Source organism: Stegodyphus dumicola, chromosome 4 (assembly GCF_044657685.1).
Source record: "Stegodyphus dumicola isolate Sdum_Otavi_A_Nest chromosome 4, ASM4465768v1".
Classification (NCBI taxonomy): domain Eukaryota; kingdom Metazoa; phylum Arthropoda; class Arachnida; order Araneae; family Eresidae; genus Stegodyphus; species Stegodyphus dumicola.
The window spans coordinates 63,354,603-63,378,930 of record NC_140771.1 but is presented as its reverse complement, the minus strand read 5'-3'; the positions used below and the strand labels follow the sequence as shown (position 1 = coordinate 63,378,930).

Below are 24,328 nucleotides of genomic sequence, written 5' to 3'. Positions count from 1 at the left end.
CCATAAGAAGTGTGACTTTCTAATCTAGTTTATAAAGGTAATAAAATGGCATATAAAGGTAATAATGCTGTTGCATTTCAATATAACACATTTTTATATTTAGTAAAACCTTTTATAAATAAGAAAATATAAGTATGAAAAATCTACCATTTTCAGCAAAGTTATCGGCATCTGTCACCCACTGTGTCAAGCTCGTGAGAGTATCTGGCTCATTACCACTGAATACAAGAAGACAAGCATCAGCATTCCGGAAATAGTTTCTTGTAAGAGTTCGAAATCGTTCAGTCCCAACTGTATCCCAAAGTACAAGCTAAAAGAGAAGGAAATAATTTAGTTTAATAAACAAAATAATGTGATTCTAAGATAGTTAATTTTAACAAAAAGTAATCTACACTGAAAAGATCACAAGTTTTCACCTTATTTAAAGTAACAACATTAAAATTATATTGCAAATTTCTAGAATGTTGCTGTTTTAAACTTAAGATGGCTTAGCTATTAATAATAACAAAGCACTGATGAGCTATCTGGCCAGAAAGAGATGTCTTGGTAAGGAAATTGACTTAAACTGAGCATATATAAGCCATTTGCCTAAGCTTTCAGTTCAGTTTTAATTGACAGCTTAAATGGAAGATAATTCTTACTACTACCATTCTTTTTTATCACCACTTTCTTGTGAGATCTTTCATAATGATAGATTGATACTGTTCTATTATCATGACCGGATCCAGAAATATATATATGCAGAAATGTGTTTATGTAAGCATGAATGTATGTATATACATATATGCACATACAATACATACACATGCATACATTCATACACTTCTGAATTTGGTCCTGATAAAAGAGCAGTACCTATAGATTTTTAACCCTTTCAATGGCAAGTTTTGTGACATTATGTGTACACTACAGGTTGTCCATTTTTATTATAACAGAGTACATACTAGGCTGTGTAAGTTTAAACTTTTAATACAAAACACAACAAAATCCTCAATCTGTCATTTTCCAAGAAGGAAAGAGAGATGAATGTAAGAAGACAATTAACTGATATGTATTGTAAATAAATGACATTTACTATTTGTAATATGAGTACACTATATTAAAAATTACTTTTTAACAACAACCATATTTTTTTTTTTTTTTTTCATTATCCTTTACTTTTTGACTGTTTTACCTTAAATACTTTCTGATTAACTGCACACTACTATCAGCATTTGGTAAAACTGCTGTTTTTGGAATATTTTTAAGTATGCATGCATGCACAGAGCATACATGTTTAAGTACATGTGGTTTACATGCCTTATATTTAACCATCATCTCACTGAACAAGAGCCACCAACTGTAAATGTTGGTCATATAGATTGTTTTCTCTTAAAATTCCTTATAAATTTTTTTTTAAACTTTTTATGAAAAGAACAGTATTTATACACACAAATAGCTGAACAAACATTTTTTGCTAATTGACTAAATTAAAAATGAGTCGTTGACTTTTTCTGGGGGTGCAGATAATCAGAAAATTTAAAAAAATCATATTGATCTTTCGAATACTTACAAAAACTCTGAGTACATAGCTCAAGTAAGATACAAAAATTTCTTCAAACTGGATTGAAGACTTAAGAGTACAAAGGCTTACCTAATAAAAAGTAAGTGGTTTAACTTCCATTTAAATTACTTGGATGGCATAAACTTTAAATAATAAAATACAACATATATACAGAGGATGTTCACACATTTTTGTAATGATTTCGCAAAGATTTATATATAAACAAACCTTAGAATTTTATTTTATAATATGTTCAATCTGATAGCCCTTTTGTTGATTTATCATATTATATCTTGATTTCCAAGACAAAAGTATTTTTCTTAAAACATCAACTTGATTTTATTCCACTCCTCCTTCCAAAGTCCATCTAAAATTTTTGTATACTGTGTATAAAGAGCTTGTTTTAAAAGTCCAAATGCACAGTAATCCGTAGGAGATACATCAGGCAGGGTTGCCACTCAAAGAGGAGAATGAAATTCCCTGACTTTTCCAGGTATGTTTCGAGAAAATTCCAGTCTATCCGCGTAATGTGCGTTGGCTGTACTAAGAGGTAAACTAATTATGGTATTACTTGTACTGTGTAGCAAATTCACTTAATTATTCAATAATTACAAGAGGACATTTATTCTTAATTATTCTTGGTACACTTTGTTTGATAATTTTGTTTACTTTTCCGCTTAAAAAACTTAATAAAATTTAAGATATATACATTGGATAACAACTGTGTGTTTTATTTAATTATTACTCATGATCATCCCCAGTTCAACACGAGGCTAATCCGGTTCTTATAAATCACAACGCAATGCTAAAAGTTAGGTTAGATTTTAGGTAAATTTAATTTGTGTGAGGTGTATTCTTAAAAGGCACCTTAACACTTGAAAACACAAATATAATTATAATAGGAGTTGTTTTCTCCACTGAATTAGAATCTGCCCAATCTGCAATAAAATAAGGCTTTTTTTGCAGACATTCTGCAGCTAAACGAAAGAAAGAAATCTATTTAATGATATTTTTTTACTAAATTGAGGTATTTTATATTTATTTCGCAGCATACATAAAGAAAAAATATGTGCATTAAATTTCGTGATGTCATCATACTGCTAGAATTAATTTCAGGATTATGCCAGAGAAAATTTCCTGAAATTTGGAAATATTATTTACTAATGATAAATAAATTTAGAGGGAAGAAGCAACATTTAATGATATGAATAACATAAAAATAAAGATAATTACTTAAAAATTTAATTAGAATAATCAACGATATTTTAGCGCTATATATGGTTATCCTAGATGATTGATTACTATTTTTTTTAAAATTTACTGCAAAATGACAAGGTATTTATATATATATATATAAAAAAGCTTTTGCGTTGAAATCTTAGTATACGATACGGCTTTTGCATGATTTTGAAAATTGTCGCCAAGAACAAAATGACCCGTTTACTGCTCATCATCATGTCGCCAATTCCCACTGTACCATACATGGAGATTATTCTGACCAAAGTACGTCTATGTAACAAGTGGAGGGAAAATTTGCCAAGGGATTTGACGATGGAACGGCCAGAATTTCCCTCTCCGCGATGTGTACAGGAAATTGAGAAACACGTGTTAAGAAGAAACGTTCTTTGACAAAAAAGAAAACTACGAAAATCTGTTTTTAAATTATTGCGAAAAATCCAAGAAGAAACGTTTTATCAAAGAACGTTTTTTCTTGGATTTTTCGCAATAATTTTAAAAACGGATTTTTGTAGATTTTTTTTCCCCCCGTCAAAATAACTAATCCATGAATTAATTTACTTGCGCCAAAAAATATTTTCTTTTCCTTTAGAGTTTAAAGACATTTTAAACGATATTCATTTTATGAACTCTTGATAACGTGACCTTCGAACTTCGACACCGTTTTCGAGCTTTGCCGACAGATATATCGCGCATGCACAGCTGTTTCCCGCTATGATGGAACCGAGCCTTGTCTGTTGCAGAGAGGTTTTCCTTCTTTACAATACATATTTTTTTAATTCTAACCTTCATGGTACCGTATACTAGGATTAAACCCATTTTGTTTTATACGAGAACAGGTACTTTCTTTAGTTCATGCACTGCACATGCGATTCTCGAGGTTTCTGGAAACCAAAAGTTGCAGGAAACTTGCTTTGCCTTTCTAAAAAGACAATCAAATTGGAGCTGCGAAAATTGGCTCTATGCCAGCTGCCCGAATGACACTAACATGATACACAATTCGCCAAAAATGTGACCTCTTCCGACGTCGGCGCAAAACTCGCTTTTTTTGGCGGGATCGTTGTATGAAATTCCCTGACTTTTCCAGATTTTGACTAAAACACTTAAATTCCCTGACTTTTCCCTGAATTTTTTGGTCAATTTCCGAATTCCCTGACTTTTTCCGGTTTTCCAGGTAGCGTGGCAACCCTGATCAGGGAAATTGGGTGGGATGCAACAGTAATCCGTAAGAGATACATCAGGGCACTTGGGAGGGATTCATTTAAAGGGAAGAGCTTCAATTCCGGTTTCATTTCTCATTTTTTCAAAAAATAGAGCAGTAGATTTAGAGCTATGGCTTCAAGTCTTATCCCGATGGATCTTAACACAATGAAGATTGTTTGGTTAAAGAGATGGAATTTTTTCTTTAAAAATAGGTGTTAAAGCATATTTCTGACAGTAATCCGAATCAATTAAAAATTTTTTTCTACTTTCCTTATTTTATGTTTTCCATTATAAGAGAATCCAGTAATATCCATGAAACCTCTAGAAAAACTTTCCTTGTTTTCTTTGAACTAACATATCAAGTTTTTTTCTCCTCTTTTTTGGCAATAAATCGATCTTTCTCTACTCTTAGTCAGATAAGTATATCCAAGGCCTCATCAATTGTAACTATATATTTCCATTTTTCACATGCCAAATAATTTTCATACAGCAATCTGCACACAGTCTTATGCTGAGAAACAAGTTTTTGTTTTTGTTTTGTTTTGATTAGCTTTAAATCAGATTTTATAATTTTGTTCAGTTCCTACAGTGATATTTAAAGATTTTACAATAGCTCTTTGGTGGCTGGATTTTCCTTCAAAACATGAGATGCAACTTTAGATTTAATAAGAGCTGTACACACCTTTGTTGGGTATGCATTTTTTGCCTTTTTTTTTAGTCAAATGTAAACTCTGACATTTTTTCCTATAATATTAATTATGTCACTTATTTTACGTGTAGAAATATTAAAACCATCCTTTTCACATCTTCTTTTAATAACTGAATAAAAGTATTTCTCTTCGGACAGTACAAATATTTAGCCTACAATCCATTGTTTATTTTTCAGAGACATTTTAAAGAAATACTATATACTAACAACCATAGTTGGTGCGCAGTTCAGCACCATGGGCACTATACATATGTTGATGGTGGTCATTTTGAACACATAGCATAATATTCTCTCAGCCGCAGATCTGTTACAAGATATGGACTAGCAAACAGTCAACAATTTTTTTATGGACCAATCTATACAGGGTTGCCATACATCTTGTACAAACAGGATTATCACTGTATTTCACTATTCAATCCCATATTACTATTTGAACCCTTTTCTCCCTAAACCTTGTGTCAGACAGCCAGCAAATGACGATAAAAACTATACTTGCAGATACAAAATATATTGATCAGAAGTCATGTCTAATAAAGACATGCAAATACATATTTACCTTCCAGCCTACAATGCAAATATGAAGAGAATATTTTCCCTAATGTCAACTCGGTGGTTGAATGAAAGAAATAGGTTGTCAATGAAGACAAATGAAGCAATTTTGATTTGTCATTATAATTTTAAAATCACTAGCACCTAATTTTATAATAATGTAAATAAAGAAAATGAAATAATTAAGAAAGTAAAATCCATTTTAAAATATGACTGGCATACAAAGGGCCATGCATCTTTTTATTATGTGTGTTCATTCCATTAGATAGCTTAATTTACTGATTTTTTTTATCAGGGCAAAATAACCATTACATACCCACTTTTTTCATGTTTTATTAGTTTGTTTTCATGTAGCACTTAAATGTCCGATATTAGTGCTTGGCAATTATGACAATCCTATATATATAAGCCCCACCAGTGGCCAAGTTTAAAAGACCTCTGAATACTGGAAGTTTGACTTAAATTCGATCTTAAGCAAATGGGCTGGTTGCATGGTTGGTTCTAGTGGTTTCCTCATATATAATGTTTCCCTTAGAACTTCTTTCATGAAGCAATCTTTCTCCTTAGGCAGATAGCTCTCAAGTGTTTATATTCAAATAACTTAATCATATACATACAGTGGTTATCATTAATTAAGGAAAAATCATAACAATGACAATTACTCAAAAAGTTACATGTAGAATTTAATGAAAGTGATCCATAGCATGTGACATAGTAAGGTACAAAATAACATGGAAAGAAATTAGCACATATATATGATGAAGAATGGGATGTTTCAATTTGATATAGAAAAATTACCTTCAATATGGAGTATGATCTTCCCTAGAAGCAATACAACACTTACAGCCATGTGTGATGTTGTCAATAATGTGATCAGTAATGTGTCAATAATATGTCAGTTCTGTAGAAAGTGAAAGCTACTGCTCTTGCATAGTAGCTGCAAGCATGGCAAGGGTCTGAAGAAGAGGACTAACAGCAGCTATATGTCTTTCTAAAGCATCAGAAACATGTTCGATACGATACAGGTCTGGTAACTAAGCTGGCCACTCTTTGCACTGAATTGTTTGCTGCTGAAGATAATTATCCATGATGCAAGTCCTGTGCAGTCTAGCATTGCCATCCTATAGCAGGAAATCATAACACATTGCCCCGACATAAGGGAACACACAGTACAATATTCTCTCAATCAAGGATGTCATCTCTATAGGTCTGAGCATTCACAGAGAGATACCACCCCAAACATTGACACTGCCTCCTCCGTATGCATCTCTTTCATGGATATTTGATGGATGATAATGGGTTTCAGGTTCTCTGCAAATTAAATAATACCTACTGTCACTTTGGAGGCTAAACTTGGACTCATCCACAAAGAGAACAGCCCTCCACTCATCAACCTTCCAGTGGACATGTGTGGACATGTTGATATGCCCACCTCACATGTCCTCTTCTATGACTTAACATGAGTGGCTCACAAATGGCTGGTCACCTCATGTACCAACCTCCTTCATGAAGGCTTCTAAGCATAGTTGATGTTGACACCAACTTTCTGGTGGCTGCAGCAAGGAAGGATCTATTGACTTTGTCAACTGTTTCAAAATGTGATATGTTGTATAGTTACTGTAAAGTGCTTATTGCATTCATAATGTCGTCTCAGGTAAGCCGATATGTACTTCTATGAGATCATTCCTCAGAAAATAAATGTATGTCATGTATAAAATTTTGCGATTCTTCAAAAGTGCAGTCATCTACAAGGCAACATAATCGTAATGAGTAATTGTTCATCACCGTCTGGTTAACTGCAAAACAACTAATGCCCTCTCATTCTTCATAAAAAATGTTTCTTCATTTCCACAGTCTAAATCATTATACGAGGGCTGGAACTTTAATAGTGGCAACACAGCTGAAAAAACGCTACGCAACAAAACCAAAGAATACTGTGTATACCACACGTGAACTACATACCTACCTTACCTCTCAGCAAAAAAGACTCGTCCTGCCTACGTCATGCGCATGCGGAGTGACGCGAAGAACGGATCCTTGTATTAGCTCGCGGTCTAAAGTACCGTAATTTCGCACGGATAGTCCGCACCATCGTATAGTCCGCAGACACAATTTTATATTAAAAAAATTTCAAAAATCGTCAGATAGTCCGCATTACCGGATAGTCTGCGGACTATACGTCCGAAATTACGTTTTTTTAATACGGCAATATTCCCATGCCTTTTAAACACATCCTTTTGTTTGCGCCAATTTCTCACCGCTTTCTCGTCCACTTCAAAATAACGGGGTAAAATCCTAGTACACGGTACAGCCTTGGTGCGACTTTGAAAATTATCGCCAACACCAAAAATGATCCAAAGAACGCCTATATATATAGTATACACACATAGTATATACTATGTTTAACTATATATTTTCTTTGAATGACCCGTTAACTACTCATCGTATATGTCCCATTTTCATTGCTCATCATAAAGTCGCCAAAAGTAGCCAAATCCCGTGTGCACCGAATACTAATATTAAACCAATAACGGCCCGCTTCTCTATTTCATATTAAGCTTTCTCAACTACCTTGAGTTTAACTCAGCAGTAAAAACTTCGGCGATGTTTCATCAACGTTATCGAAGATGAAAGACAAAAAACGAAAACAAAATACTGTGCAACGTGCTATACTCGTGATAAGTGGTAATGAAATGTGACCTTCGACCCCACTCACTCGGTGTTGCCGAATCACGCTTTTTTCTTTTTACTCCAGGTACTTGCTACTATGGCTCCTAAAAACCGAGCTGACGCATTACTTTTCCCCCTCCCGGCAGTTGCGCTAAAGCAGTGCGAAGGATACTGGGATACAAGACTCTGGTTGCGCTAAGTGAGTGCTCACACAAGACTTTCTTTGGCTCATATCCCGGCATCGCTTGATGCGCGAGCCTGGATTTTAGGAGCTCTACTTGCTACTACTCATTCGTTCTGCACTATGCTCTATGGTTTACTATCGATACGATACATACGAATGTTTTCATGGAATCTCGCGCTTTTTTTATATTTGATCATCGGCAGTTCACGACAGCGTGTTTTTTAAATTTCAACGATTTTAACCGTGAACAACCAGCGTATTATCCGCACTGGTGGATAGTCCGCAGCTTCAAAAATTCGCATTTTAAACACAGATAGTCCGCGGACTATACGCGCGAAATTACGGTAAGTGTTGTCAGGATGTTTTCAAAACAAGAACAACGATGTTGGATAAAAATTGAATGTGCCAGAGGTCGTACAGCACGACAGTGTCATTAAGGGCTTCAAGAGGCTTGCGGGGAATATGCATTGCCTTATGGAACTGTAGCAAGATGGGTGAAAGCATTCAATGAAGGACGCCAAAATGTGGCAGACATGCTGTGACCAGGTCGTCCGAGTGTCAGCGATGCAGACGTGCAAGCTTTTGCCGCACTAATGGACAGTGATCGCCGCCAAACGATTCGTCAGCTGGCCGGACAAACAGGATTAGCACATACGACTGTGCTGCACATTCTGAAGGAATGCCTTTCCATGAAAAAAATTGCTTTACGATGGGTTCCACATCAATTGATGGAAATGCAGAAATGGCTACGATACGATGCTGACCGAACCCACCTGGAGCACTATGAGCGCGAAGAAGATGCTTTTTTACACCGTATCATTATGCTGGATGAGACTTGGGCCCGATCGTACCAGCCAGAACTGTAACACTAATCATCACCACGACGTTCGAAATTTCGTCAGAACCCCAGCAATGTGAAAGTTATGGTGATTCTCGTGTACGACTGTGATGGTGTCATCCTAACACATACTGTTCCCCCACAGCAGACCGTCACTGAGCAGTATTACTGCTCATTTTTTGAGCACAATCTCCGACCAGCTTTGAGAAAAAAACTGCGACACTTTCTGAAGAACGCTCCTCTCATTTTGCATGACAATGCTAAGCCGCATGCAGCGCAAGCTGTGACTGATTTGTTCAACCGATGCGACTTGGAAGTGCTTTACCATCCACCATACTCCCCAGATCTAAGCCCTTGTGACTATGACTTAATTCCTAAGATGAAGGAACCACTTCATGGCACTCGCTTCCAAACTGTTGCTGAGATTCTTCCGGCAGTAGACCGGTCCATTCAAACTATCAACAAAACAGGTGCTGCTACAGGTATTCTGCGACTTCCACATCGTTGGAAATGGGTTGTACACAATGCTGGTGACTATATTGAAGGACTGTAAAACATGGTGACATGAATCACTTTTGTATTCCTTATAAATAAATAGTTGCCATTATTAAAGTTTCAACCCTCGTATATATAAATATGTAAGATAAAAAAAATATGTTAAATCAACTTTATAATTTAATTTAGTAATAGTCTCTTAATTCCTCATTTTTAATTTGGGTATTTCGTTTCTCCATGTTAAAAATAATAACAACATTCCTGGGCTGCACCAATTCTAGATTAATCTATGCCGCAGAGAGCTGAAACCTTTCTAAACTAAACCAAAACCTTTTTGTTAACAGACTGCCATATTGAATTAAATGTGCACTTTTAGCTTCATCTGTGTTGCTTGGATGGTATTTCGCTATGCTTTCGTCCTATCAAACAACTGTGAAACAATGCTAATTTTCCTTTTCAGGAAGATTTTTGAAATAAAAATGAATATTTAATACTGCTAGGCTGCCGAGTTTTCTAATCACTATGGATTCAACAAATTAGCATACTGCGCAATCAGAATTCTTCCTCTTCAATATAGATATACTACATTCTGTGATAAATTCTATGTGCTACGCCATCAATATTTGCTATGTCCTTTTCATCTTTTTTACTTGATGCAAAATCATTACTGCCACTCCAGTACTTCAAATTTTGCTTTCATTACATATATATACATATATGCGATAATTTTGTCGATGATTTGAGGATTTGAAGATAGTGTAGATACATAACATGACACAACACGGATGAAAAAACTTACAGATAAGACACAATTTTGTATCTTGATGACTAATTCTGAGGACACATATTCTCTTTCACACATCACTATGGATACAAAAAGCACCCTAAAATTTTTCATAGTGATGATTTTTCATTGCATTCTTTCAGACAATGGGCACCACAGAAAACAAAGTGATGAAACAGCATATCTCTGCATAGTGAGAAGAAGGCATGCAAAGCGAGTGTGAAGTTCAGCAAGGGGTATTTATATAATTGGGTTCTTTGTTTAACTTTTGGACTGCAATTGGAAAAGCGCTTACTGCACGGCAGGATTAATAAGATGACATAATGTGGATTAGTTTGTCAGATTGCACTTTAGATTCTAAGAAGAGAGCACAGCAAAATTAAAAGTAGTTATCTTGCACATGTGTAATATAATAAATTCTGTAGATTTCTTGAGATTAGAAAATAACTGTGCAGACACATACGATGACACAATGAAAAAAACAAAGCTTTCAGATGTGGTTGTAGATTCAACGTAGTTTTATTTCGTAATAAAGGAAGCCTGTAACAAATAAAAACCAAAACTATTTTCTCTTCTTCCCTCATTTTGAACTCAGTGGGACTTTGCTCTCCTTTCCCATAAAGGTTTAATATGAATTGAATTTGACAGCCAAAAAAGAACGAATGAGTAGTTCTCTTCAGAAGCACCATGCTCTAATACTAAGTGTGCCACTTTGAGTTGTAAACATTATGCTTGTAATTCTTTTTACATTATGTTTAAAAGAAAATCTTTTAAAGATCATTCTGTCTTTTGAAGTAAGAAAATGAATCTTCCTGTTATAAATTGGCAGCTCAACTACAGGGCCTAAAAACCAGGAGGATCATCAAAACCAGGAGTGAACATTATGGACAGTCCACGGATATGTAGCAGATAAGTAAACTTTAATGCTTGATAATTTATCGTTAAGCAAATTCGAAATTGAAGGAATACTAATTGAGAATTCCAGTCACCTTGACTTAATTTCGCTTTCACTCATCATCAAGTAAATATCAGAAGAATTCTGGTCAAACTAACCTAATTTCATTTTCACTGTTCCTCCAAATCAGCTAAATGTTCTGTTGAATTTGAATCTATTTATATGAAATGTGATCACCCTGATCATGGCATAGAGTTCTGTTGCATACCAATTCCTTTAGCAACGAAAGATAAATTTTGAAGTATTGCTGAAATTTAAATCAGGAATTTTGTGGTAAGGCCCACTATGTTGGCGATTTGATAATATTTGAATGAACATTTCGCATAAAGTTCAAGTATTTTGCTCCATACAAATTTCAATACGAAGCAGTGAAAATAAATGCCAAGTATAATAAATGATTCTTAGTTTTGTTCTGAAAACAGAACAACAGAAAAGGTATAGAAATATATCGTCTCAAGAAGCTATATTTTGCATTAGTATTCTATAACAGTTTATGGTTCAAGAATGGTATTTTATATATTATTTCAGAAAATCGAAAGAAAGTGGTGTAAAATGAGTTATTTTTTTGTTTCACATTTTGCTTTTGATTATGTATGTTTGATATATTCTAAATCCATATAAAAATATTTTTAAATCTATATATGTTGGCATACTAAAAGTTTTAGGTGTACACTTTGAGGAACTTTATCAACTTTCATTTAAACATGGAGCATCATTTAAGAGAAGAAAGAGGATTTAACTGAAACAGCAGAGACACTAGAGGTAGTGACAGAGAAAAATTTTAGAATTCCAGAGATAAGTAATGCTATAATCATTAGACCCACATATGATGCAGAGTTTAAAAAAGAATGTTTGAATCGCATCAGAAATGATAGTAAAGATATGGAAATAGAACAACGTGCTGAGACAGAGAAAAAGAAAATAAACAGTTGTTTGAATTGAAGAAATTAAAATTACACTTTAGTATTACTGATAGTAACGCAAAGTCTGCAACACTATCTTCTTCTATAGACACAGAAATGCCTAAGTTAGAACTGAACAAGTTAATTCGTAATTTTGATACTAAAACAGCTGACATAGTTTACTTCTGGACCTGACTGAAGGTACCAATTTCAAAATGGGTAATCTATCTTGTTGGTCTTCTGTCAACAGATGTTGCAAAACTAATTGCAAAAGAATCTTCTGATGATGCTCTGGATTGTCAGAAAATAAAAGAAATGATCTTAAAGCACTTGAAATTGAGTGCTGATGAATTTTAACAACTGTTCATCCAACAGAAGAAAAGTCCAGAAAACACATGGTAAGACTTTTATTTTGACTTACAAAACTTATTTTAATGGGTGGCTTAAGGAATCAAAAGTCACAACGCTTGAGCAGTTAAAGAATTTGGTACCGGTAGATCAAGAAGAGAGCCCCTCCAGATTATAAAGAACACTTTTTGAATACTAAATCAGAAGACAAACAACAAAAATCAGCGTTATATTTACAAAATTTCCACAGGACTACTTTCGATGGTTTTAGCGAACCACCACCCTCAGCTGCAAAAACCACAAATGAACAAGATAGGAAAAAAATGATTAGATAAGATAAGAAAGCCTGGACAAGAATAAGCAAGTGGAGCCATCTGTTGGTGAAACCAGAACTAAAACATAATTTCTTTAAAGGCCGAAGGCAAATTTGGATTGGAATTAGGATCGTTAACTAGAACAGAAAGATTTTTATGAATGTGAAATGCCTCTAGAAAATCCAGTTCTCCAATGGAAGATGTTTTTTTGAATAATATTGGCAGCAGAAAAATTGAAAGTGTGATTTTCAGACCAACAATGTTGAGCAACAGAAGACTTCTGTGTTTCCTTTTTTCTAACATATGCCTCATGTTCCTTGACGCGAAATTTTAAGGCTCTCTTAGTTTGGCCAATGTAAATTAAACCACAGTGGCAAGGAATCCTATAAATACCCCAGGAATTCATATCCGGAATGGGGTCCTTAAGAATGGAACTCAGAATTTTATTGATGGGAGAATAAACAACCCGAAAGTTAAATTTCTGCAAAATATGTGCAACTTTATAGCTAATTGATGGAAAGAAGGGAATGACAACAGAATTTTTATAATCTCCTAAAACAAGAGTGTGCCTTTTAGTGTGTTGAGATGAGAATTTCCTTCCCTTACACTTTAAATCATGTCATCCGACTAAACAAAAATTAGCTTAATTTTATTCCTATGTTTTTCATGCTCTTCAAGTTTGCTCCTCCAAACTAGCCCTTGATGAAGAACTAAATTATTTAAAAGCAATAGCTATTAACAGGGGCTTTTCACCCAACATTATTAATCAAGCAGTTTAAAAATTCTCAACTCAACACACTAAAAGGCACACTCTTGTTTTAGGAGATTATAAAAATTCTGTTGTCATTCCCTTCTTTCCATCAATTAGCTATAAAGTTGCACATATTTTGCAGAAATTTAACTTTTGTGTTGTGTATTCTCCCATCAATAAAATTCCGAGTTCCATACTTAAGGACCCCATTCCGGATATGAATTCCTGGGGTATTTATAGGATTCCTTGCCAGTGTGGTTTAATTTACATTGGCCAAACTAAGAGAGCCTTAAAATTTCACGTCAAGGAACATGAGGCATATGTTAGAAAAAAGGAAACACAGTCTTCTGTTGCGCAACATTGTTGGTCCGAAAATCCCGCTTTCAATTTTTCTGCTGCCAAAATTATTCAAAAAACATCTTCCATTGGAGAACTGGATTTTCTAGAGGCATTTCACATTCATAAAAATTTTTCTGTTCTAGTTAACGATCCTGATTCCAATCCAAATTTGCCTTCGGCCTTTAAAGAAATTATGTTTTAGTTCTGGTTTCACCAACAGATGGCGCCACTTGCTTATTCTTGTCCAGGCTTTCTTATCTTATCTAATCATTTTTTCCTATCTTGTTCATTTGCGGTTTTTGCAGCTGAGGATGGTGGTTCGGTAAAACCATCGAAACTGGTCCTGTGGAAATTTTGTAAATATAACGCTGATTTTTGTTGTTTGTCTTCTGATTTAGTACTTTTTGAATAGTTGGAGTGAGTGAAACAACCCATTTCAGCTTACTGACAAATCAGATCTATCTGTACGAAGAAAAGTATGAAATAAAAATGTTAGAAAGGAAACCCCCAAGTTTCAACAACGAGATGGTCCCAAAAATTATAGAGGTAATCCTCAACATACTAAAAATGCCCTATTTAGAGATAGTATGAAAATAAAGATCGACCACCTGTAGTGTGAAAATGAAGATAGAACACCTGCTAGTTTCTATGGATGTGGGAAGTGAGGCTTTATTAAGGCTAAATGCCCTGACTTGCTCCTCTCAAGAAAGTAGAAACTGATTTCAGAGCTATATACCTTCAGACGTTCTCCATCCAGTAACCCCAGACAACTCTTTTGATCGCTCTGAATAACTTTTTATTTCTGTTACCTACAATAAAAGATAATAGAATGCTTTCAGGAACTAAATTTTTACATAGTGCTGAAACTGTTTTAGACCTTAAAAATAATAGATAGTATTTCTATGACAGCCCTAAATAGAAATTTAGCTTTAATGATGATGTTTTAAAACCCCTGAGTATCCATAAAATAATGCAAATTTAACATGTTTTGATTAGTAGAAAATGAAGGAAGAAAATTAATTGAAAACTAAATAGAAAAACTCAATGCTCTGTTAATAAAATACAACACTATGTTCCAGTGAGAGGGAGAAGCAACTCTCTATGTTGAGCAGCATATAAATATTGGGTTACTCCAGATATCAAAAATGACCAATGGTTTGAAACCCTTGCTATTGATTTATTTACTACCTGAAAGTAAGAATGAGAAAAAAATGGATTTTTATTGTTGTTTTATTATTATTGAAGATTGCAACACAAAATGGGAGGAGCTTTTCACTTTAGCCACTGCTACTGCAAAGGAATTTGCCATTACATTAATCGAAGAGATTTTCTTATGAAATGGATTGCCTCAGAAGCTAATCAGTGATAATGGAACTCTGTTTGTGCTCTCATGCAGCAAGTGTGTTTTCTACTTAACATTGACTGATTGTTCACTCCAGTGTATTATCCTCAAACAAATCCAGCACAGTGAAAGAACAGAGATTTAAGATCTAGATTAGCCATACCTGTGGGCAATAAACATTCCTCTCAGGCAGAAAAGCTTCTGACAATTCGTTTTGCAATGAATACACATAAATGCGAAACCACCAGCCAAACTGCTGCATTTCTCCAATTTTGTAGATAGTTATGTTAGCCAGACGATGTTACACATGATCTCAGACCAGTTATCTCCAATTATAATTTTGTAGCCGAAAATTACCCCATATTTGAAGACATTTGCCACAACAGTCAACCAGGTTAAAGAACTGGTTGAAAAGAAACAAGAGTATCGAAAACAATATGCTGATACAAGCTGAAAACCTGGAGATCAAGTTTGGAAGCTGTAACATATCAAAACAAAAAACTATGTATTAACTCTTCTTCCCTCATTTTGATCTTGCCGGAGGGACTTATGTTTTTCTCTTCCCTAAAGGTCTGAAATTGGATTGTGCTGCCATTTTTACTGGTTGAGCGGATAGATCGCCAGGGGTTCATACATAAAAAAAAAAAAAAAAAAAATTATGACCACCCTGTCTATATCTATGTAATGAAAGCAACAGAATTAGAATGATATTGTAGAAATATTGACGCTGTACAATGTTGATCCATAATAATAAGCAACTAGGCAGCCAAGGCAGATTACATATTGATATTTATTTTAGTAAAACATGTTGTGGCTACATACGACTTAGCACACATTTCTGTTCACTTTGCAGTAAGAAGAGAGTGGCAAGCAGCTGTCCAGCTAGGCTGAAGTGTAGAAAGCAAGTGACTTGTGTTCAGGGTGAAATCTTAATTCAGAATGAGTTAGCTTCAGTTCTCAGTGCATTTGAACTCATGTAACAGTATTACTGCCTGTTTGAGCGTAGTTCCATTTACTTCACCAAAATTATGTAAGAGTGATATGACATGGATTAGTCTCGAAATGATGCAGTGCAGAAAAAGTTTACTATTTTTAGAACAGACAGGTGAAATATCAACTTAAAACTAAGCATTACGGGGCTTTTGCTAATTTCTATGGTGTGCACATGAAATCTAAAAGATTCATTAGAATTAAAAGCTGACATAAAATATGAAGTTTTACAGATTTCTCTTGTGATGTTACATTCATCATTATTGTCAACAATCTCCCACATGCAATGAGTTATTACCTGTGAAGGTGGGCATGTTGAAAACTTGCAATTTCAATAAAAAAATTCTTCCCTCTCCTCTGTTGTATTGTCATTAGTACTTTAGAATGCTCATCTTCGCAAATGTTTTATGCCAGCAATTTTTGTTACATGTGCATCATTCCGATGCCATTTTTTAATGTTCTGATTAATTTGCATAGTCAAAACGTGAGTGTTGCCTTTCTATTTTTTTTTTACTGTAATGTTAAACATGAGAACTCTATTGTTTTAAATCATCACAATCACAAGCGCATACCTTCAAATAAGAATACCTGAAATTTTATTTTGATTGGTTGAGCGGATAGGTCGCCAGGAGTTTATATATAAAAGAATGTGTTATGTTTGTGTGTGCAATATATTTTGTGGGTAACTTGAGATTCTTTCCTGGATACATACAATGATAAAAATACATAACTATGTAAGACGAAATTCACAGACAGATGTGGCAATAACAGCATATCATTTTGATTTTTGATGCAATAATGCACCTCACTCATTTTTTTTCTGATTTTGGATGCAAATGCACATTATTTTGATTTTGGATGCAATAATGCACCCCACAATTTTATGTAGCTTATTGCATCTTTACACAGTGAGTGACACGTGTAAGCACAGTGCGCGATGAATCACCAAGGCAAATGACATATGTAAGCACAATGTGAGGAGAAAAAGGAAGTAAGTGTGCATTTTAGCAAAGCAATGTTAACAGAGCTGTTTCCTTTATTGAAATCTTGATCTGTGATTGGATAAGAGCTGTCGTTTTGTGGAATTAATAAGATGATATAATGCAAACTAAATTTGAGATCATACCCTTTAGATTCATATATTTGTAATCTAGGACATGAAGAGGATATAACCAAATTAAAATGAAGAATAAAAAGGATTATTGCTAAATTAAAGACTATATACCATGTAAACAGAAGTCTTTATGGTATTTATTTTTGCAGCCATTGATTGTAAATATATACTTTTTATTGCAGAAATGATTTAAATGACACAAATATTCATATTTTGGCAATTTAAATTTCAGTCCTTCAATCTCTTAAGTTATATTTAGAAAATTTTTATAAACATTATAAAAAATAAAATGTGCAGTTCCCGTATGATAAAAGGCGACCAAGATTTTTAATTATAACATTTGAGATCATATTCAATAGTTGTAAACAAACTAAAGAACAAAATATTTGCATTTCTATATACTGTATATTCAAGCGTACAATGAGCACTTTCAATACAAAAAATAGGATTGAAATTTATGGGTGTACGTTATATGTGGGGTATAAAAATGATAGATTTAAAAATAAAGAATGAGCATAAAAAAATTAGCTTTCTATATGTACCTAATACGAGATGTTCATTTGAAAGAAATGACATACCTTATGATGTTAAAAATTTTCACTATTGGATAACATGAAAAGTTCATCATATTTACCTTTTGTTACGTTTTCAGGCACTTCATCAAATTCTGTTTCATTTTTACAATCACTATTACTCTGATCCGTAAATAGATAATCATCTTCCGTTTGCATCTAGATTGTTAGATATACTGCACTTTTTAAGTAGCTTCTGAATTATGTTGGGTTTAATTCCATTCCATACTTTTATTATCTACTAGTGCACTATTTCTAAACTGCCATGACACATTTGGCTTCCTTTTGTAAATGTTTTTTTCCCTTCTATCATCCACATATTCCACTGCTGTTTTAAATTTTCTTTGAATGGTTTATTAATACACACATCTAAAGGCTGAACTAATGACGTTAAGCCGCCTGGAATAACTGCGATGTCTGTATTACTCCTTCTTCAATAGCTCAACAGCCCTGGGTGGGCCCTGGCTTTCTTCAGGCATCTCTACTTTTGGTAACTGTTTTCCAATTTTTAACCTTTAAAATATTAAGATCTTTTTCGACACAACAATCCATTTTATTGGGGTTCTGTCCTGAGGTCTATTTCGCTTGGGCTTTGCGAGATAAATCTTTTCTTGCAGCAACGATCTTCATTTTTTCTGGTCAGATGGCCAGCCTATTCAAGTCTCTGTTGTATGCATTACACTCTTTCAGTAATTTTTTTGCATTATCCATCAGATAAGATCTGAACATTCGCAGACTAAGAGACTTTCTGGATTCTTTAAGGGAAAAGGACACTTTCGGCAAACATATCTTATCTACAATTTCATGCCGTTTTGTCCATCTATCCTTTCTCGTGAACATGGATAAAAACACCATTTGGGATATTAAATTTTGGCATCATATTTCTTTTAAAAATAACTATGGGTTTTAATTTTGAACCGTCCACTAAGCAGAAAATCACTACGGTGAAGTGAGATCATTCGTGACCAGCTGAACCGTTTTTGTTTCTTTCACAATTGTTTTATTTTCTTCATATCAAACATTACTGGAGTTTCATCCATATTTCCAATATGTAACAGTAAATAAATTTTTGCCTTTATAGGTCAATAACACACTTCTGGAAACTAATCAACTTATTATTCAAACCTTTTGAAACTAAAGCCTTTGAGAAACTTTTGTTTTTCTCGTAGAGCTAAATTATTTCGTTTCATAAATCTACTACACCAACTCAAAGTTGCTTTAAAGTTTTCGCTTTCATTCGCATTCTTTTTGGCTCACTTTAGGGCAAATAAACATATACTGTTTCTTGTTACAATTAATTCATTATGGCTAGTTTCTAAGGCCCAGTTTGCAACACTTTCTTCTAGGTTAGCCCATTTCATTACTCCTTTATGCAAAGCACATTTATTCTTTGGCGTATTAATTACAATGACTTCATTTTCCTTTCACTCACATATGGGGCTTTCACCAATGCCAAACATCTTTGCTGCATTTTGCATTTGAAACCACCACTGCAGTAGCATAACAAGCATAAGTGGCGCCCGGGGCACAATCCCTTTTTGGAGCCCCCAACCCCAAAATCTAGTAATATAATATATAGAATATACTCATAATAAGAATATAAACAAATATTAATAAAATGCAGCATCTGCCTTAAAATACTCTATAATATATTCCGAATAGTTACTACCTAACTACACTTCTACAAAACGGTATACAATTTTTCGGGATAACAGGCTCAGGTTAGGCTTTAAATTTGAGACAAAACTATCTAGTAAAAAAAATCAAGACTAAGATAAGATTTGGAAATGTGTCTGTGGCATTGAAAAAAATCAGACATATCTAACATAAGACATTTAGAATTAGTTAAAAAGATATTATTTATTTTGCAGATTTATATAATTGTTTTAAACAGTTTTTACACAATGTGAAAAGTTAATATATATTATATATAAGTAGATATATTTATTAATAATATAATACATTAATTACTATGCATGCATTTTTCTAGCCTTTGATGAAAAAATTCATCAATTCCTTTATCAATTATTTCAAAATTTTAGGTGATCTTGTCCTATCATTGATCAAAGATTAGATAAGCAAACATAATTTTAATTTCCTGAATGAATATTGACCGCTAGCAATTCATGCTACTAAAACCAGCAAGAAGTATTTAAAGCGCGACTCTCAGCTTTGGAAAAACATTTCTCCATATGAGATCATAAAAGTAAGATGCCATAATGGAATTTTAGGTTTAATTTCTTTTCTGCTGCAAACATCTTGCAGTCACATATTTAGAAATAGAGTTCTGTTCTATTAAAATCTGTATTAGAAAATTCACCAAAATTTTCATAATCCTTTTCAAGATCGTTATCAACGTTGTGCTTATTTAATATATTTTCAAATTCAGCAAAAAATCCAAATTTGGAATTAAAATCACTTAGTCATGTACTTATTTCCTGCTGAAGATGATCAAGAATGCTTTTCATAATGAGAGAAATTTCACTTTCTGCTAAAATCTATAAATTGTTATGTAGAAACTCTCTTGACATACCAGTTGTAATAAAATTATAAATGGAAGCATGTTTCTTACTAGTAAATTACCAAAGAATATAACAGAGCAACATTAAAGATTTAAAAAAATCAACTTTCAATTATTCTAATTTATTTATTGATTGATTCCTCACGGCAAATGTATTACCACATAAAAAATCACAAATTTTGTAATTCAATATGAATCTGTACATAGTCACACAGTTGCATATTTTGGAAAGATAATGAGCAACATCTTGATAGCTACAATACAAATTAATCTTTGTATGTGTTTTTGCCAATTAAAATGTTTTTAAAAGAAGAACACGCTTATTTATTGTGTCAATATACAAAACAGATGTTGAACATACCACAAATTTTGATAGCTGTTTTTTCTTAATGCTTTGTAAATTTTTCTTCTACTTCTCTATGTGGCTTAGTCCTAGTAGACGGTACACACTACGTGATTTGGCGAAATTTGAGAGATGAATAAAGTTTACATTCTGCATTTGTCCAGTTTTTGATGGGTTACTGTTTTCTTTTAAAGGTAAAAATAATGGGTTATTCCCTTTTTTTTTTTTTTTTTTTTTGTTGCTGTTGTCATTGTTAATTGTATAGCTATTTTACATTCGGCAGCGTAAATGACTTTAGTTTTATCAATTTCTAGGGATTATATTTTTTTCTTTTCTAGTTTAATCCTAATATACTGTGCACAGGTGATTTTGAGAAATCGTGAGCATAAATGATTTTTATTCAATTGATTGAGGAACTTTTTTTAGTCTTGATAGTGTATTTTTTGTTTATGATGAGCAGTGGAATGGATGATCAATATAGAAATGCAAAATTTTTTGGTATGTAGATTTTTTTTTTTTGTATTTGCTGCGATGTATGTTAAACATTATTTTCAATTTTCATACACTTGCTTTTGTTCTTATGTCTCTGTATGCTTATGGATTTATCATTTTCAGATTATCTTTCTGTTTACATTTTTTGCCGATACAAACTGATGGTAATGCTCCATTTTGGGGGCAAATGTAAACATTTGTGATTCCAAATGACATGTAAATGCATCATTTGGTGTTGCCGACAGTTTTTAAAATCGTGCCAAACCCATACCATATACTAGGATTTTATCCTCTTCTTATTTTAAATCAATAGCAGATTATTAAATTAATATCAAATTTTGTACAAATCAAAGAAAAACAAAATACAATTACAACATTCTTCAATGCTTATTTATTATTTACTCAAAATTTTATTTTCTTTATTCTTCAATTTTTATTACAATAATCTGCTGCAGATTCAAAGTTTAGTATTTAATATGATAAAGATTAACTTCATTGTCATCTATATCATTATCATTTCCATCTCTTTCATTTTTAATTAAATCATTCATCATCTTATACATTATAATAAAAAAAACTTTTGTCAAAATTCAATAAATAAATTCATATTCTTTCTATAGCAGCAAGAAATTAATGCTGTAGCACAAAAATAATAATAAAAACAAATTAACACAACATAACAAAACCAATACTATGGGATAAAAATAAAAATAAAAGTTACATTTTTTGGAGCGTATGTAAAAGTATGCACAGGTATAGATCTACCATGTATCTTATACCAATTTAAAAATTAATGAATTATTATTATATCTAATATCATAGCAGTTCTTCGTCTGCATTTTAATGTATTTATTCTGCATAAATTAAGAATATCTGAAAACTAAAAGGAAGAAGAGATTTTGTAGATCAGATTACAAATTATATTCAGAAATTACATTTATGTATGTTTGTCTTGAGTACATATATGTACATATAACAATCTGTAGAAATACAAGTTTTCATTTCTCATAGCAAACTATGGAACATAAGAAACTTTTGCACTATCAGGTTAGTCCATTTTAAGTTGGGATTTCAAACAGGTAAATGCTCAAGTCATTCAAAATTACCACTGACCAATGAAACATTTAATTTTTAAAACAAAACATAGTTAACAATAGTTTGGGTTTAATCCTAGTATGTAATTACCGAAGCGTATATTTTTTTAAAGAGGTGTTACACCAGCAGAGATGAATATGCATTATAAACAAACGTTATTTCAATAGTCTGAAGCATTAAATTAGAAGTTATTAACTGTAAACATAAAACTGATAACAAACATTCTAAAGTATTCTGAGACTTAATGTAATAGGCAATCATTTTCTCTTGTATATGGTTACGAAACACACTTGAACGCACGAAATTCAATACTTACGGTAACATTTTGTTGATCAACTTCGATTACTTTCGTATGATTATCTGCTCCAACTGTCAGCTTCGTATCTTCTTTAAACTCAGCATTCTTAAAACGGCAAAACATGGAAGTTTTCCCCACATTGTAATCCCCTAATAAAATTAGTTTGAAGCAGTAATTCGACAACCTATTTGTATTTACATTACTTGCCATAATGACAACATGATGTCATTCTTGTTTAGAGCTGGAGCAAACCGCATGTATTCGTTACCGAGTAACGGGTACATCGGTTGACTCGAAGTACCGATTCGGTACTCACAAATCAATTTCGTTACTCACATCCATTTCGTTACTCATACGATGCGAGTAGGAATGATGCGGTTTCTACTCGAATACGAATGATGCGGTTGTTCGAATACGAATGCGGTTGCTGTTCGAATACGAATGATGAGGTTGCTAACAATACCTGTGCGTCACAATGCGCGCATATTTTTTTTATTGATAATTTCGTACTTTTTTGTGTAATTCATCGGGTAAACTCTTATTTATATTATGTGTTTGTATTTTAGTTGAAATAATACTTAGTTGATGATATTTAATAAGATGAGCCATTTTGACAGCGTGAAGCGTTATTTTGTACTTACATTAAGATTTATAGTGCATATTATGTTTGTAATTTGAAAATTTGGATAATTTAAATAATTATTGATTTTCTCTTGAGGGTGCCATTGGGATATTTTTATTGATTTGAAATATTTATATACTGCACTTAGGTATTGTTTATATAAGAATATGTAGGTCAATATACGTTCTTTACTTACTTGTACGAAGTAAAAAGGAAGTACGTACTGTAATCGCGAAAAATATTGGGCATCATATTTCTACGGAAACATCCATTTTTGACCATTATATAATCCATGTGGATAATGTTTTTGGGTGACATATGTACGTACGGACACAATGAAGGACTCTTTCTTCCCAAAACGGATTGCTAAGTAGGATTAAAGGGATATGATTCTAAGCTGATACTTAAAAGGGATTTTTTTCATGACGTGTACGTATGTATGTATACATTTCTCATAACTCCAAAATGATTACTTGTAGAACGTTGAAAATTTGTATATGGGACCGCTGTAACATCTAGATGTGCACCACCCATTTTTATTGCAATCGCCGATACTATCAAACGTAAATATATATATTAAATAAATTATAATTAAATGCAAAAGTATATATATATATATATATATAAACTATAGGAATATAGTCTATATATCATATATAATATTATATCCATCTTCCTTACATGGCTTTTATTTTCGCAATCGTTGGCTGCAGTCAGGGTTTAATTTTTAAAATTAGAAATGATGGAGCCTACGGAAGGCTATCAGGAAAGATGAAAATAAATAAAAAAGTTAAATAAAAAAATCTGAAAGGTTTTAGATTTTAAATTACGTCCAAAGAGGCCTTTTTTTAACGTTTTGCGTGCTACCTTTGTTTATTAAATATCATGTTCTACGTACTCAAACCATAAAATTCAGTTCAACAGCAATATCGCAAAATAATTTTAAAATGAACATATCTTTAGAATTTCCGATACACAGTCGCGCGCGCTGGAGATAAAAATATTTTTTTTTTCGTACATTGTTGCCACTCTTCACTTTGAAATCTCTAAGTTTGTTAATCAAAAACAGTGAAGTGTTACAAAATATGAAATCGATAATAAAACAAATTGCAAATTCAA

At 33.0% G+C, this 24,328-nt stretch overlaps 1 protein-coding gene across 1 annotated transcript in view; it reads right to left on the bottom strand.

Annotated features, from left to right (window-relative positions):
* The window catches only part of LOC118190629 (ras-related protein Rab-19-like), a 34,897-nt gene extending 11,951 nt beyond the window's left edge, over positions 1-22,946 (bottom strand). Inside the window, exons 1-2 of the mRNA XM_035361377.2 lie at positions 22,606-22,946; positions 148-310 (exon numbers count right to left, since the gene is read on the bottom strand). Coding sequence (XP_035217268.1) covers positions 148-310; positions 22,606-22,797 — 355 coding nt within the window. The 5' untranslated portion in view covers positions 22,798-22,946. The remainder of the gene's footprint in view (positions 1-147; positions 311-22,605) is intronic.
* Between the last annotated feature and the right edge of the window lie 1,382 nt (positions 22,947-24,328).